Source organism: Thunnus albacares, chromosome 11 (genome assembly GCF_914725855.1).
Source record: "Thunnus albacares chromosome 11, fThuAlb1.1, whole genome shotgun sequence".
Taxonomy (NCBI): domain Eukaryota; kingdom Metazoa; phylum Chordata; class Actinopteri; order Scombriformes; family Scombridae; genus Thunnus; species Thunnus albacares.
Window position 1 is genome coordinate 11396684 of NC_058116.1, and position 15420 is coordinate 11412103.

General features: G+C 39.3%; 3 protein-coding genes across 6 annotated transcripts in view; 2 read left to right on the plus strand and 1 right to left on the minus strand.

Annotated features, from left to right (window-relative positions):
- The window catches only part of mgat4a (alpha-1,3-mannosyl-glycoprotein 4-beta-N-acetylglucosaminyltransferase A), a 36787-nt gene extending 30894 nt beyond the window's left edge, over nt 1-5893 (plus strand). For both annotated transcript variants that reach the window (XM_044365116.1, XM_044365117.1), the window contains 8 exons: nt 330-460; nt 573-680; nt 766-840; nt 1022-1140; nt 2293-2371; nt 2694-2754; nt 3209-3321; nt 3420-5893. In XM_044365116.1, the coding sequence (XP_044221051.1) occupies nt 330-460; nt 573-680; nt 766-840; nt 1022-1140; nt 2293-2371; nt 2694-2754; nt 3209-3321; nt 3420-3446 (713 nt within the window). In that variant the 3' untranslated portion in view covers nt 3447-5893. The remainder of the gene's footprint in view (nt 1-329; nt 461-572; nt 681-765; nt 841-1021; nt 1141-2292; nt 2372-2693; nt 2755-3208; nt 3322-3419) is intronic.
- Nucleotides 5894-6150: 257 nt separating this feature from the next.
- Nucleotides 6151-9542, plus strand: LOC122991760 (cytochrome c oxidase assembly factor 5). The gene is made up of 3 exons (XM_044365051.1): nt 6151-6398; nt 8180-8263; nt 9311-9542. Exons 1-3 carry the CDS (start codon nt 6297-6299, stop codon nt 9350-9352), a joined length of 228 nt encoding a protein of 75 aa, XP_044220986.1. The 5' UTR covers nt 6151-6296; the 3' UTR covers nt 9353-9542.
- Nucleotides 9543-9710: 168 nt separating this feature from the next.
- Nucleotides 9711-15261, minus strand: si:dkey-4e7.3 (uncharacterized protein LOC402865 homolog). Of its 3 annotated transcripts, none has more exons than XM_044365049.1 (8): nt 14801-15261; nt 13831-13908; nt 13129-13223; nt 12777-12964; nt 11472-11651; nt 11282-11393; nt 10570-10706; nt 9711-10440 (listed from the first exon to the last, which is right to left on the minus strand). In XM_044365049.1, the coding sequence occupies exons 2-8, from the start codon at nt 13890-13892 to the stop codon at nt 10093-10095; spliced, it is 1122 nt and encodes a 373-aa protein (XP_044220984.1). In that variant the 5' UTR covers nt 13893-13908; nt 14801-15261; the 3' UTR covers nt 9711-10092. The 3 variants fall into 3 exon arrangements, with proteins under 3 accessions (XP_044220984.1, XP_044220983.1, XP_044220985.1); XM_044365048.1 differs by having other exon boundaries at nt 13831-13958; nt 14801-15259; XM_044365050.1 differs by lacking the exon at nt 13831-13908 and having other exon boundaries at nt 14801-15250.
- Between the last annotated feature and the right edge of the window lie 159 nt (nt 15262-15420).

Consider the following 15420-nt stretch of genomic DNA (forward strand, 5'->3'; position numbering starts at 1 on the left):
CAATGCAGAGCCTTTTTCACCACATTTCTTGACACAATTACAATCATTTTATTCCAGTCGCATTTTTTTTTTAGCTGTGAAATCAAATTTAAATATAGCCTGTATCTTTCACAGGTTGTCTCTGATTTTAGAGAGACAAAGCATCCACAGGAGAGAGCTACTTTGTCGTATTAATTCCAGTTGATCGTGCTCTTTCTTATTTACATGTAGCAACAGGTCCCCTTAGGTCTATTCATGGTTTAATCATCTCTGCAAATAATGGATTGTTAATGAGCTTTTGTGCAGGATCAATTAACCTCAATAAACTCTCTTTATTCTGTTTCCTACAGGAAAAATGTTCCAGGCTCCTGACCTAAACCTCATTGTCGAGTTCATCTTTATGTTCTATAAGGAGAAGCCCATCGACTGGCTGCTGGACCACATTCTCTGGGTCAAAGTCTGCAATCCTGAGAAAGATGCGGTATGTGCAGTACTGTAGTTGGGTATGTACTGCATGGATATGATTGTCTTTGTAAGGGAAATGGCTCTCATCTTTCCTCTTTTTTTTTTTTTTTTTTTTTACTCTTTTCCAGAAACACTGCGAGCGACAGAAGTCCAGCCTACGTGTGCGGTTCAGACCCTCCTTATTTCAACACGTGGGACTCCATTCTTCTCTCGCTGGAAAGATCCAAAAACTCACAGTGAGTCTCACACCCTCACAGTAATTTATTTACCATAGCAGTTGATTCTGCCTCTCATGTAGAAATGTCTTGTCTATTTCTGTAGGACAAAGACTTCCTGAAGCCACTGCTCCACAAGATGCATGTCAATCCCCCAGCTGAGGTTTCCACTTCAATGAAGGTATCGCTCCAGAGCTCCCATAAAGCATATTTGCTCTGATTCTACTACACTGTACAGTTATGCATGTAACATCTATTATTTACACAGGGAATTGGCAGGTGAAATATGTCTCTTTAGGGATAGTGCAGCACGTGAAAATAACAGTGAAAACAAAAATAAATGTATGTTTTGTGTCACGCAGGTATATCAGGGTCACACGCTGGAGAAAACGTACCTAGGAGAGGACTTCTTCTGGGCCATCACTCCTACTGCAGGAGACTACATCCTCTTCAAATTTGACAGACCTGTCAGCATAGAGAAGTAAGTGTAAATGACGGCTAATAAAAGAGTGAGAATGCAAAGCACAGCCCAGTGTGTTCACTGTTATTTTGACCATAACATTTGCACATACAGACAATGCACTAGTCTTTTCACTTGTTTCCGCCTGCTGCCTGCTACAGTATGTGTGAGTCTCAGGGGAACAGGGTAAGCTAATGAGAGTGCTCTAAAATAAGCATTCTCAGGCCAGCCTCCTACTCTCCGTGGAGCTGAGTAGAGATGGAGCAAGACAGTATATATAACACAAAGAGAGGTCATAGCAGCGACTGACAGCTCAGATCGGAGCTGACCTGAAAAAGGATGTTAATATTTGGTCATGCTGAGATGTGTCATAATTGTGGTATCTGCTCTTGTAAAGAGAAAGTTGGAACAGCGACAAGTGTGAAAGACTGTTCTCACACTGTCAGTCACTCATAAAGTAAGAGGCAGCGAGAGGGAAAGCTGCCATCTAGTGTTCCGCTGTCTGGCTCTGAAGTGTTTTGTGTCTGCATTTGAGCTACACTAATTATACAGGCTCAGGCTCTTTTACCCTGCTGATGAGACAACATCTCATCAGCAGTTGGTCGAGATGGTACAGCATACTTTATGATCTGTCACTGCCTCTGTCTCCAGCTCCCCTTCTAGCTGCTTAGCATTTAATAGAGATAAATACAGTGCTACCACAAATTCCAGTGAAAATATCCTATTTCAGATAAAGTAAGGGTAGCATGGGGTTTGTTTTTTCTTTGAATCTTCTTGACCTTGAACCCCAAAGGTATAAATCTTCCAAATTCCTTGAAATCTACATAGATTTCTCTAGGATCAGTTCTCAGCTTTATACTGTCTAGAAAGGCAGAAATACTGTTTTTTTTTAATGTTCAAAAAAACCTATAGCTGTGACCTGAATATGAGATCAAAGAAACATTTGCTTTAAACTTTTCATCAGCTATATCTTACTGGCAGTTAAGCCATTTTTTGAATTTCATTACCTCCATAAACCTTCTATTTATTACTTTTTTGGTGCCTACTTCTTGTCCACAAGTGATTATATGGACTGTGTGTGTATCTGTGTGGTTGCTACCGTTTTGGGAAGAAGTGCCGGAATGCTTATCCGTGCATGAATATATTGAAATTGATGTGTGTTTTGATTGGCAGGTTCCTGTTTCGCAGTGGTAACCAGGAGCACCCAGGAGACAAGATCGAGAACACCACAGTGGAAATACTGCCTGTCTCGGTAGGGAAGTACACACACACATATATACACACACACACACACACACACGCAGTCTGTTACCCTTCTATGGTGTGATGTGCAAACGGTTCTGATTAGATTACATTGAGCGCTTGCTGGGACACAGCGTATTGATTATTGACAGGAATGTGAGCGTGACAGAATCGTTTGCTCTGCCAGAGGCGATACATCCTGACACTGTGATCCACACTCCTAGCGTGAGCACAGATGAACACATCTGTTCAACTGCTGCTCAAAAGAGAAATCGTTAACATTTTTATTTGCCTCATATCTTACTCAACCTTTTACTGTGTGCATATGTTAGGAAACTGGACTGCAGACCAAAGAGAAGTACAAGCGAACTGAAGACCGCTTTTACAGGATCGGTGAGTAGATTTGACAGTCTCCTAGTGCTGCAGCATGTGTGAGAGCTCATACAATCACACTGAAACATCGTGATCAGACTACATACTCACACTGATGGAGCCTAGAGTGATAGACAGTGTATAAAAGTGTGTGCTATGTTGTCAATCACATCTCTCATCTGAAATCTTCTGTTCTCTCATCACTTCCTCTTTATTGATTTGCTAACATCTTTTCTAATTGTCTGGTTTCTTAGCTTTTTTGTCAAATGTCCCTTATAGCTGTGATTAATTTTTTTTTAAAAACCTGATGAAGGCCATGTGCCGAAAAATGTTGAATAAGTGCATCAGTGACTCAGTCAACCTTGCATTTTATCTCTTACATTTCTTTTTTCTTATTTAGTGAAGATATAGTACACTCTCCATACAAATATGTATGTTATGTGTGCTTTGTATGTGTATTTGTTCAAACACACAGGTCAGTTTGAAAAGGGTGTGGCAGAAGGGGCTGTTGATCCTTCCTTCAATCCTGTCCTGGCACTTCGACTCTCGGTTCTCAAAGACTCAGCTGTGTGGGCCATCCTCAGCGAAGTAAGCAAATCATACTCCTGTCCAGTCATACGCTAAATACTACTTGTTCCAGATGCATTTATCCAATAACAAGGTGTCACTCTGCTCTCTCCCTGCAGATACATATAAAGAGGATAGCAGGCTGACTGTTGTGGAGGGGAACATGAATCATGGCCCCTGGGGGACCAAATTCTCTTAGACTGCTTACGCAGGGCCTCTGGCACCTAGCAACCGGCAGTGAAGTCATTAGAGCCCACTAGAGTTGCCGTCTGAGGAACGCCACCTCTCTGTCCCGGCTCTTCCTAATGTATCTTGTTATTTTTCTTCTCATCGATCGATATCCCCCTTTCTTTTTGCATCCCTCCCTCACTTGTGTGCTCTTAATTGATTTGTGAGAATGTGAATACTACTGTCTAAAGAACAACAGCAGAGCGTTTGAAGAAATCCACTCCCAGCTCTGCCTCTCAAAGTGACTGTGTCGTCCAGCAGCTTTGAACACAATCAGAAAACATTTGGATGAATGAGGACAAATCATCACATCTCGGGAGAACCAGTCACCTGGCCACTGGTATCGATGCTGCCAAATCTCTCTTTTACTCAATGCTGCCACTTTTGGGCACGCTGGGGCATTGCACTAGCGCCACAGCACAGCCCGTGATGATCAAGAATGTTCAATCATCACTAATGGCCAGTTGCTCTCTGTTCTCAACAAAGATGAAGGAGTTTCAGATCAACACCAGCCCAAAACTAAAATGTTTTTCTCACTCCCAGAGTATTGTCGGTCACACTTAAATATTCCACTCGTCCTGAAACTCAGACTCAGGATGAGTCCAAAATCCTGCCTGAAGCCAGTCGGTGACAACTTTGACCACTGGCTAGATTCCTCGGTAACTACCCCAATCCATTAAGAAAATAAGACACCATATCTATCTCACCTCCTGTCTGACGAGCTGTGTATGACCTCGGTGTCCATTTATAGAAAACCAATCAGACATTGCCTTGGCGTCATTTTCCCGAAGGAATATATTGTTATATTGATATATTATTACAGCTATGACGATCTATGAAGGTGACTTAATTTATTTGAAATAAATCTTTAATTTGTACAAGAGGTTAAATATATTTTTATTCTATGAAGAGATGTTTATGGTAGTTCAGAGTCTGTTTTATTTGCATACTGTTTGTGTGTGTGCGCGTGTGTGTGTGTGTGTGTTTGTGTAAAATGCTATTGTACATTTTATTTTCATTATTACAGCTACTTTAGAAGTTGCTTTATTTGCTGGTGCAAGTAGCTCGGTTCAGTCGGCGTACCAGTTTCTCTCCACTTGAAGTCAAGCAATGTGCAACTAAAACAATTTTCACTGCTAAAAGCTGAACTGTAGTAAAGTTGTGAATGGATTCTGTTCGAGTACTTGTGGGTTAAATTTAGAGAAATGTGCCTTAAATCCAAGTCCCTTCACATGTCTCAGTGACACTTTTCCAATCTGTTCCCTCACACTTTTGCCTACACTACGTTTGCTGGATATAGTAATAATCTGAAAATAACAGTGTCCAGTTAGTGTTTGGATGTTAAGAACAATATATTATGCTGAGTTAAAGTGGTAAACTAGGGTCTTTTTGTACCAGATTACCATCTGAAACGGTGTGCTTTGCACTGCTTTTTCACTTTTTTTTTTTTGTTACATCACACCCTTAATCATTGTACTTAAATTTTCCATCTTCTCATATTAGATGCTCATTTCACAGACTCCTCCTAATCCACTTAATGACTTATTTTGTCCAATCACATATCTGTTTTTTGATTGGACAGATGATTGCTGATCATGGCAGAGTGAGCCTTTTGTTGTATGATGTGGTTTAGGTTGTGTAGTACTTTCACAGATTGTAAATATATTTAGAAAAAAGCAATGAGCATCTCTCTTTCTCTCTCTTCACTCTTGCTCTTCTGCCTCACTTGATAGTTTATTGAAATTCACTTGACATGTTTTGAGTGGAAGCTGTTTTTAAGTGAAACCTCATTGTTTTTAAATGTCAGCGGTTTATTGAAGGAGGTAATGAAGTGCCTTTTGTTGGAATTGATTATGAGATTGGAAGAAATTGTTCCTAATCATGCTTGTTCACATGCACATTTATATTTGTACGTAATTTATTAGTGGTGTTTTGTTTGGTCAGAGCAAGCTCCTTCACCCCTTGATCAAACTATCCATGCTAGAGCTGCACTTGAAAAAACCTGAAGTGGTTCGATCCCTGCCTCTTGATCAAGTTTTTTTTTTTTTTCTTGAAGTTGGGAGAAAATAAGAGACACTTGAAGAATGGGGAGAGCCACTTACACTAATGTTAACTGGATTGGCTTCTGACCCTTGTCCCACATCTACACACAAATGGAAACTGAATGCATGAAAACAGCATGAGCAGTCATGTGATCCCTGAGAGACTAAAAAACAAAAAAAAGGAACTCTTCCCTGGCTTGACAACCCCATTCCTCCCTCAGTTCATGTGCCTTCATCATGTACACGTGTATGCCTGCCTCTGATGATTTTGACATCATTTTTCATGGACATCTTTGAAATAAATGGAAAAAAAGGTGCTAGAAGTCATTGCCATTTTTTTGTGTTGAGGTTTGGTTTTACTTGCATATCTCATGCCACCTGCATCACCAGATTTTATTTCAAAACAGCTGTGAAGGAACAAAATGGAAGCTAAGAAAATCCATCACAAATATGACCTGAATATTAATGTGACATAGCCGGTAAGCTATTCGCAAATAAACAATTATCTGTCTACATGTAGAGCAAAATGAATCAAACATGAAAAACTACCACTCCCAGCATGCACTTCTTTGCGCAATGTTCTTCCGTTTTCCCGTCATGCCGTGCTTCTGAAACATGGCCGACAGGTTTGATAACAACATTGAAGTCACCGCTATTAACTAGCCGGTTTCTGCACTTATAGGTTCATAAATAAATAATTGTAGGCGTTGAAGAGGATTCTTCACAATGCCGAAATATTACGAAGATAAAGAGGAAGACCACAGAGCCTGCGCCGGCCTGAGAGAAGACTTCAAGGCATGTCTCCTTCAGCACGACTGCGTAGTTAAGGTAAGTTGGCGTCATATGTATGGATATCTAATATAACACAGCGCTGTGGTTTGATAATAGTCGTCTACAATATCTTAGAGTTAAGAAACCAAACATGGGAAGACATACAATTGCAGCTCCTGTGTCGCAGTCCGGTTCCTCTAACCTTCACATGGAGTAAGTTTAGTCCTAACCCCTGACCAGTCATCCCAGTAACCAGAACCTGAGCCATAACCTCAACCACAGAGCAATATGCAGTATGGAAAATACTATAAGGAAGTAAAATTATATTTTGACACATAACCTCTTATTTGGCAGGCCGGAGTGCTGATGTTATAAATATGACCAGCCCTGCACGTTATACGTCACACTACACTCCGTTAAAAAAAAAACAGCAATTTAACATTGCAAACATTTATTTCATCCAGACAGCATTAGACCAGGTTTAAATTAAAACTAAAAACAAAAAAGCCCCACTACACTTAGAAATGTCAAATCCAGTTTCAGATTATTATTATCAAGATTTGACAAGTCTAAGTATAGTGGCTTTTGATCTGGATCTGGTCTAATGTGGTCTGAACGGGAGATAAAAGCAGTGAAATCGCCCTTTTTTGTGTGTTCATAAGAAAAATAAAGGTTTTGCAAATCTGCTAGTTGGTTTAAACAGTGTTAAGGCTTTTGTTACGATGTTTAATACTTAGTGTAAGTGGTGAGAAAACAGAGAATCCGCCACTAAATATCATTGTTTCCCTTAACTTTCCCCTCAACTGTTGCTTACACCCAAATCTGAGCTAACTTGAGCCATTGTGGCTCTATGTGTTGTGCTAATTTTGCTCTCTCCAATTCCATTATAGCAATTCCAGCAATTCACAAAAATATGTATATTGGACAAAACAGCCAATATCAGGGCATGCTGCTGACCCTCTTACATCTTTTCATATAAACATGAGTTTTACATGATTTTTGCAAGTTGAAATAAACTGGAATTTTCCTTTTAATGCTCTGTCGCCAAAATACACTGTACACTGTACTGTGGCCCCCTACACTTGGGGGTCTTAACATATAAAATCCAACTGTAGTACTGCTTCGTGGTGGATCTAATTTATGCTAAATTTGATGTATCGCCAGAGAGAATCTGGTCTGACTGGCTCTGGACATTTCAGCAAAATATAATGTAAATGTTAACTGTATAAAACTCTTGTAAATGTGTGGCCACCCTGTCCTTTACAAGAGGCCTTGCTGGGGTAGATTTTAGTTATCTCTGTAGATTTTACTATATCTGACATTTATTTTCACCATGCATTACTTTATTTTACCATTTTTACCATTAAACACAAAAGAAAAATTAAATGTGCAATTATAAATGCCCATTAAGTTGCTGAAGCCCAGATTTTTATTTTAAAGCCCCAGTCAGTATGTTTTTGCAATAAAAATGCGAGACACAATCAGAGTTTCTGAATGTCTCACTTTGTCTCAATCATGTCTCATAACTGATTGTGCCAGTGTTCATAAAATTATTGATGTGAGAAAAAAAAACTTGTACTGGATCAGAAAGCTTATTTGTTTTTTGTCCAGTGCTAGTCCTTGTTTTAAGAGAACTGTCAACTAACACTGTTCATAGTTCCTCTTCTTCGGATGAACTGATCAGTAAAATCATCTTGTGTTGTCTCTGCAAACAGTGCCTGGTTCAGACAGAACTGGAGACCACTGATGCAGGCTCTGGGGTCACATCATGCTGCTTCCTAAGTGGGATGAAATGCACATTTTGGCCCAGTGTTCTAACTGGTTTCTTAATTTATCAGGAGGGAAAACTGCCCAGTCAGTGTTTGAAGGAAGGCCACTGCAAAGCCCTGCAGACATCGTTCTTTGAGTGCAAGAGGTCAATGGTAAGTTACTGGTAATTACATTGCATTCATAAAGGGATTAAAAACTGGCTTATTATACACCAAAGGTAGAGCTGGAAATTCAAACAGAGTCATTTTGATCACAGACTGATGTGCAAACATTTAGTGGGAAGTGGAAGTGAACATAGGATGGTAATGTTTTATCTTCCTCTTTCCTGGGGCTCGTACCATGAAGTGAGCTTTCTTCGGTTTTACTCAGGTTTTTTGTTATCACGAAGATGGCTTGACGGTGATCGGTAGATCGCTGTGGTAACCTACAGTACTGTATTAAAGTTTTAGACACTAAAAGCGAAGATGAAAGATACAACTTCATACAAAGTGCAGTAAAGAGGTTTTAAACTGAGCTTCTAATAAACGAAGGATATTTTACAACATCAAATACATAATTAGCATTATGGCTGCATTTTTAACTCAACCAAATCTCTTTTTTCTGAAGGGATTCCTGACAATGTTGATTCTTTAACATTCTTATTCCATCACTGCAGCTCAGAATAACATGAAGTTAAACCCTCTGTTGTCTTTTGTTAGAAGAATATTCCACACAGAGTTCATTAGTTCCTGTGATCAGAAATGCGAGATTTTGATTAGATGGATCTCATCAGACATTAATTTCTTTTCTCATCCCCTCTCCTCTCCGCTTTGGTAGCAGAAACAGTATTACAACTTTTTTTATGTGCATCACATCACATATTTTGTTCATCACCAGACAAAAAAGCCTAAAATACTAGCTCTGTGCTAAAAACATACAGTATAATAATCCCAACACTTATTTTAAACCTTAGCCTTACTTTTAATATTTGGAAATTATCTTTTATCTGGTTATATTTTACACATTACAAGTGATGATATCACTTGTAATTAAAAACTTTGTGTCTTTCACTTGGACATGCTCATAACTGGACAGTAAAACCCAAAGTGAAAAGAAATGACTCAGGCTGTTTCAGTTCCATCTGTCTTGTACAAATACAACTGGAGTCGTGTTGTAAGCTTTGCTGTAAAGACTGACCAATGTCTGTCCTCTGTTTACAGCTGGACACAAGGTCAAGATTCAGAGGAAGGAAAGGATTTTGAGGAATCAACATGGCTGCCGTATACTGGATGAGAAACTGTATATACTACTTATGATTTCAAAGAACAACGCTCACAGGTGTCTGTGCAGTTTCACATTCTCCTGTGAAGGACACATGTCAAGAAATTAGGTAGTAAAGGACTACCAGATATTAAAGAACAATGCACGGAGACGCACAAAAAAAATGACCAACCAGTGCTGAAAAAAGCCGCAGCTGTCACTGGTGGAGCTTCCAGCATTTTGATCTCCTGAAAAAAAAATCAATATGCATTGTGGTATTCTGGATGAATGTGTGTGTGTGTGGTGTGTTATGGAAAACAAACACTTGTAATGAAATAAAAAATAAATAAAACGCAAATAAAGAGTTTCTATTAAAATTTTAATGAGCTTAAAAACATCTCTAAAATAAAAGATTTCTGGTCATTTTGAGGATGGCGTCATCATACAGTAAAAAGTCTTCATGGCCGTTGATACTTAATCGTACAAACTGAGTACAGTGTTGGTCTTGCCTCCTTTAGTCAGTATAAAGTGACCGTTTGAAGTCAGTTGCACCGTTTCACAATCGTTTACTTGTTACTCCTACAACATTATTAATAAAAACACAAAAAGTTTAGAAAAATTACTATCTGTCAGTTTTGTCAGCAATTCAACAGAAAACGTTTGTACTGAACAAACGTGTGGACGGGAGCAAGAATGAAAAACAGAGTGACGATGTGGTCGCTCCTCAGTACTTTCACAGCTGCTATTTCAAAGCAGCCATCATCATCTGCTTGAACTTCTCTAAATCCACCTTCTTCATGATGTAAGCCTTGTGAGTCTTCTTCAGGAGGCCCACAGTATCTACTATCATCATACCTCTGGTGTGCGTGCCCACCAGCTCTACGCTAACCGGATACTGGTCACTTTCTATGATGAATGAATCGTCCACAGCGGCTGCAAAGGCATACGAGTCACAGGAAACAAAACCCGTGCCAGCGACGAACACTTCCTGGAAGCGCTCACTTTGTGACGCCTTGAGGCTATGCTGGAAGATCTGTGCCATGAAGCGAGCTTTATCCGTGTCCTGCGCCAACCAGGCGTCACAGAACTCCTGTAAAACCAGGAGACATGTTGTTGTTGTTGTTGTTGGTGCATTTACTTATCAGCAACATTATATGGTATAATAAGCATTGGGAATCTATTGTGTGTATATGCTGAAATGTATAAAAGTCAGCCTTACCCAGGACAGTTTGCTGTGGCAGGTAAACTCCCAGCAGGCCAAGTAGGTGGGACACTGGTAGTCGTTCAGTACAATGTACGCAGCTTCTGGATCTGCTGCAAAATTGAACTCAGCGCACACTGTGGTGTTCCCTCGAGCTGAAAAACATAACACAGAAAACCACTGATTACACACTGAACTCCACCATTACAGAGATAGACAGAATAATAACACTTCATATAGTAGGACTATAACTCTTAATCTGATTACATTTACAAACACTGATATGATCATTTACTGATCTTTTTGTCTGTTTAATGCTACAAAGTAGTGAAAAATGTGATACTGACAGACTCAAATTGCTTGTTTTGTCTGACCAACAGTCCATAAAACATTGAAAAATAACCTAAACAATTAATCCGTTATCAAAATAGTTGCTTATTGTAATATTGCTTATTATAGTTGCTTGTTAATTAATTGATTAATTGACTTGTTTCATCTCTAGTAGGTTGAATGACAGCACCATTCAGTCATTCCATGGGACCCAGTTTGAGTTTTCAACACAACAGTCAACAGTTGGAGGTGGATTGGTAAAAAAACAGGAAATTATGTTTTTCTTTTTTTCTTCGACTCCATTTTTTGTCTCGTCCATGCGGACTGTACACTGTCAGCACTCCTGACCTTTGCTAAAAACGCAGCATGAAGACACCAGAAGTTGATGATGTTTACCGACATTCAGTGTTGCCTCCCATGATGTAGAGCCCTCGGAGTTTGCTGGGTAGAGAGGGATCTATCCTCACAGCCAAAGCCAGGTTGGTGAGGGGTGCCGTAGCAACAAGAGATACCTGGGGACAGACACACAGACTTAAGACATGCAGTAAGCATAAACACACACACACTTACAACTGCGTCACATCTCTCACCTCCCCTGGGTTCTCATTGACAATCCTGATCATAGCTGACACGGCGCCTTCCTTCTGAACCAGGTCCAGACCAGGAGCATTGGGGTCAGGAGCGTCTCCGAGCCCATCCAACCCGTGGAAGTGACCAGCATTAATGCAGTTCCCGAGGATGGGCTTAGCAGCACCTTTAAACACTGGAACCTTACACATGAAAAGAAGAGCAAACCAGGTTAAACATGTAAATATACCACATGGAAAAAAATTGTAAAGCTGTTGTTATTGTTCAGCCTATAATAGGTTTTTTTTTTTTTTTTTAAATCAATTTATGCTTCATTGATGGAGAGCTGGGCAATGTGGTGATATATACCATCAGAGAAAAGACATTTGAATTTACAATATTTTTGAATCAATGTGATGAAAAATCTTGACTGAATTAACCAAACAGATATTCTCATACTGTTATTTAATTTATGAACAGTTTATTAATTGAATTTACAGATTCAATTTTTTTTAAAAGTACTATATCATGATTTATACTGATACATGAATATGATATACTTAAAATGACATTTAATCACTACAAGATTAAATGAATTTTGTCAGGATGTGACAAATTCTATGAGTTAGGAAAACTTCAACACTGGCGTAACAAAAAGAATGTCAGAAGCAAAAGAAAAATCATTTATAAATAATAATTAATTTTACTCCACAGGCTTAAAGAAACTCCCTAATTCCACTATGATGTTCTGAAACTGAACGGTAACCTGTGTTGAGTTTTGAAAATAGAACTTGGTGCAAATGAATATTTTCTCTACAATTATAGTGACCACAAATGTTCTTGTTGTTCAACCAATCTGGAACATATGAGGTACAAATAACTGCTTTCCCTGAACAATTTAAAGAACTATACATACATTTTTAAGCACTGATATAATGGGATTGTTGTTGATCTGCCTCAATAAAGGCAAATGTAATTCATAGATTTGAGATTTCCAATATTCAGAGCACCTGACCAAAACACTTGCGCTTTCTTTTGGTAGTAAAATGACATAACTGAAAAATGAAATATTTTCATTTAACTCAATCATGTCCATTAAATCTAACTGATCTATACTGGCTTTCCTGTTCCTGCCTCAAGTCATGCGGTTTGAGGAACAACAACTCATTGTTGGGCAGTTTTATGAGCTGCACTCTTACATGTCACATGATGCCAGTAAATTCCAATTAATGTGAGGCTACACTTGACTTTTGAGCAAACTGATTCAAGTTGGTAAAAAAAAAAACACAGTATTCTTCTTGTTAGTATCATAAAATAACAGCACCCACCTCCAGTTTATTGCAGGCTTGCAGAATGCGCAGTGTGTTCTTACACACGTTCTCTACCGTGGTGTTTCCATGCGCACAGGTGATGCCAAGGAGCTCCACGTTGGGGGCGGCCAGCGCCAACATGATGGCTTGAGCATCGTCCACCCCACAGTCTACATCCACCAGCAGCTTCTTGTTCATCCTGGACCCTGCAGAGCACAGACGTTACTCTAGCGCTGTCCTGGCTGTTCATCTAACACTTTGGTTTGTGTTTAATTCCTTCACTTACACTTTAATCTGTTACATTGAACTTTGTTAGTCACCTATTAGTCATTTAACACAATGAACTTAAAGTGAAAACCCTTTCACCTACCTGTTGAGTGTGAACGAGACAAACTGAACTGTGCGCTGGCTGGAGGACTTCTTCCTTTCACAGACTGGAACCAACGACAGTCAGCTGCAAACAACCTTTGAGAAGCAAGAACTCTATGAGTTGACCGAATGGGAGGAGTTATGCAATAGAAAGCAAAAATTATTAATAGATCTGCTTCAAGTTGGCCATTTTCTTCCTCCAGTGAGAGTAAGAAGTAGAAGGAATAAACGCACCACCTGTTGGGACATTGCTTCTCAGCTCTTTCTCAGATAATGTCCTTTGCAAAATATATTCAAAGTGTATTAACAGAGAAGTGTATTTCTGGTGTTTGTATGTCTTAATGTTTTTTCTAACACTGAATGTAATGATTAGGTCTATAGGTGAAAAGCTTGAGTAGTTCTTAGTGTACATGCCACCAAACATTCCTCCAAAAACTCCTCTTATAAGGAGAGAACAGATGTTGTATGACTATAGGAAACGACTACTATTTATCTTGAACACTTCTCATGATGCGAGAATGTTTAAATATAGTTACAAGACACATTTCTGTCATTTCTGCACGCTCTGAGCATGTTAAATCAGTTTACACGTCTTTCGATAGGGGTCAACACATCCAGCCGACAGCTAGAATATAAATATGTAGCAAAGGTCACATTTATAAACTAGTTTTTTAAGGTTGAATGTGACCGTGCAGCTTCTCACCTTCCTACAGAGCTGCTGAAAATGTGAGATGTTGCCACAACACATCGGATCATCACCGCCATGCAGACAGACGGAGAGCTGAGAGGAGGAGGAGAGAGCTGACTGTCATCTTTTCTGTGCGCCACAAACTGCAATGAGAAGCAGAAAACTCCACTGCTCACACTGTTTATAGTGTTAAAGCATCTGATAAAGGGTCTATTTTAGAGTCAACAAACTCTGAGTCTAACCCTGAACCCCAAGATGGGAAATTCAAGAGTTGTTGGTTCCAGATCAGCTGATCGGTTAGTTCAAGCAACTCTGAGTATGTTGACTGAAGCGTGTGTGTGGTGAATGAAATAAGACATCAATGGAGCTCTGAGACTACAATTCACCATGGCAACGGGTAAATAAAAGGCAGAGCCTCCATTTTGATCCAATAGACGTTGAGATATTAATGAATGTATATGTGGACGGTGCACATTTATCTTTAAAAAAAAAAAGAGTCAGAGTGTCAGTAAGTTAACACAATAATATTTTACTTAGTGTTGTCCATTCATCATTTACCAGACTTGTATTTCCTTAATGATAAAGTGGAATCTGACTGTGTATCGAGTTTGTAACTATATTACATTTTAAATATATTTGATCAGCTTTAATCTGACGTGGCACAAAACACAGAAGGAAGCAACTGAAGATGAAAAATATAATGAAAGATTTCAAAAATATATAGATTGAATAACTTTTACATGACTGTAAGCTCACAGTCTGATCCAGTAATAATGTGTTTGGTGATACTTGAAAAGGCGTCGAGGATAAAATACAGTAGATTTTAACATTTTAAACACTGTAGTTGCACCACAATCCTGCTCACTCAGAAATATTAACATACAACGTTAATCTCCAATATAACCAATGTCCAAAAATAAAACTCAAGTTTGACACACATTGCACGAATCAATCAATAACTGCAGGTATTAAAGTCCGTCTTTACCTTCAAAACTTTTTCCTCCTGGTTTTACGCGTGGCAAAGCCCTTGATTAAAGCGGTAGAGTCCAGGGCTCTTACAATGACATGCAGCCTAAATCAAGCACGACTCCGTTTTAATATAAGTTGTTTTGATTGTTAGCCCCAGCATGCTAACTACAGCTAGCCGCTTTCGGACTTCTCGCTCCGGCGACACACGCCAACAAATAGCCGCTGGATGGTAAAACTCTGAATAACAGTTAGTTACAACCAAGAACTGAAGCTCAGAGGGTTAAACAAGCTTATTAGAGACAAAAAGTTACGACGGGACAGACGACGAAAAGTGAAACATGACGCGAAATATCATGCCACTTCCGGTCTCGCTTAGAAGTAAGGGTACTAAAACGGATGACAGATGTCACTTCATTCTAAACATATAAACAGCATAGACTGTGACAAACAAGTAGGATTTTTTTTCCTCCTGTGATTTTTATTTTATTTTTCCCCGAGCCTTGTGGGCCCTTTCACAGGGCAGATTCCTAGATTGGCGGACCTGGCTCCTCGGGGCTCGCCCATAACACCGGGTCTAACATATGTAATTTTTAAAGCCAGAGAGGGTTATCAATCAACAAACACTCTAAAGGAGTT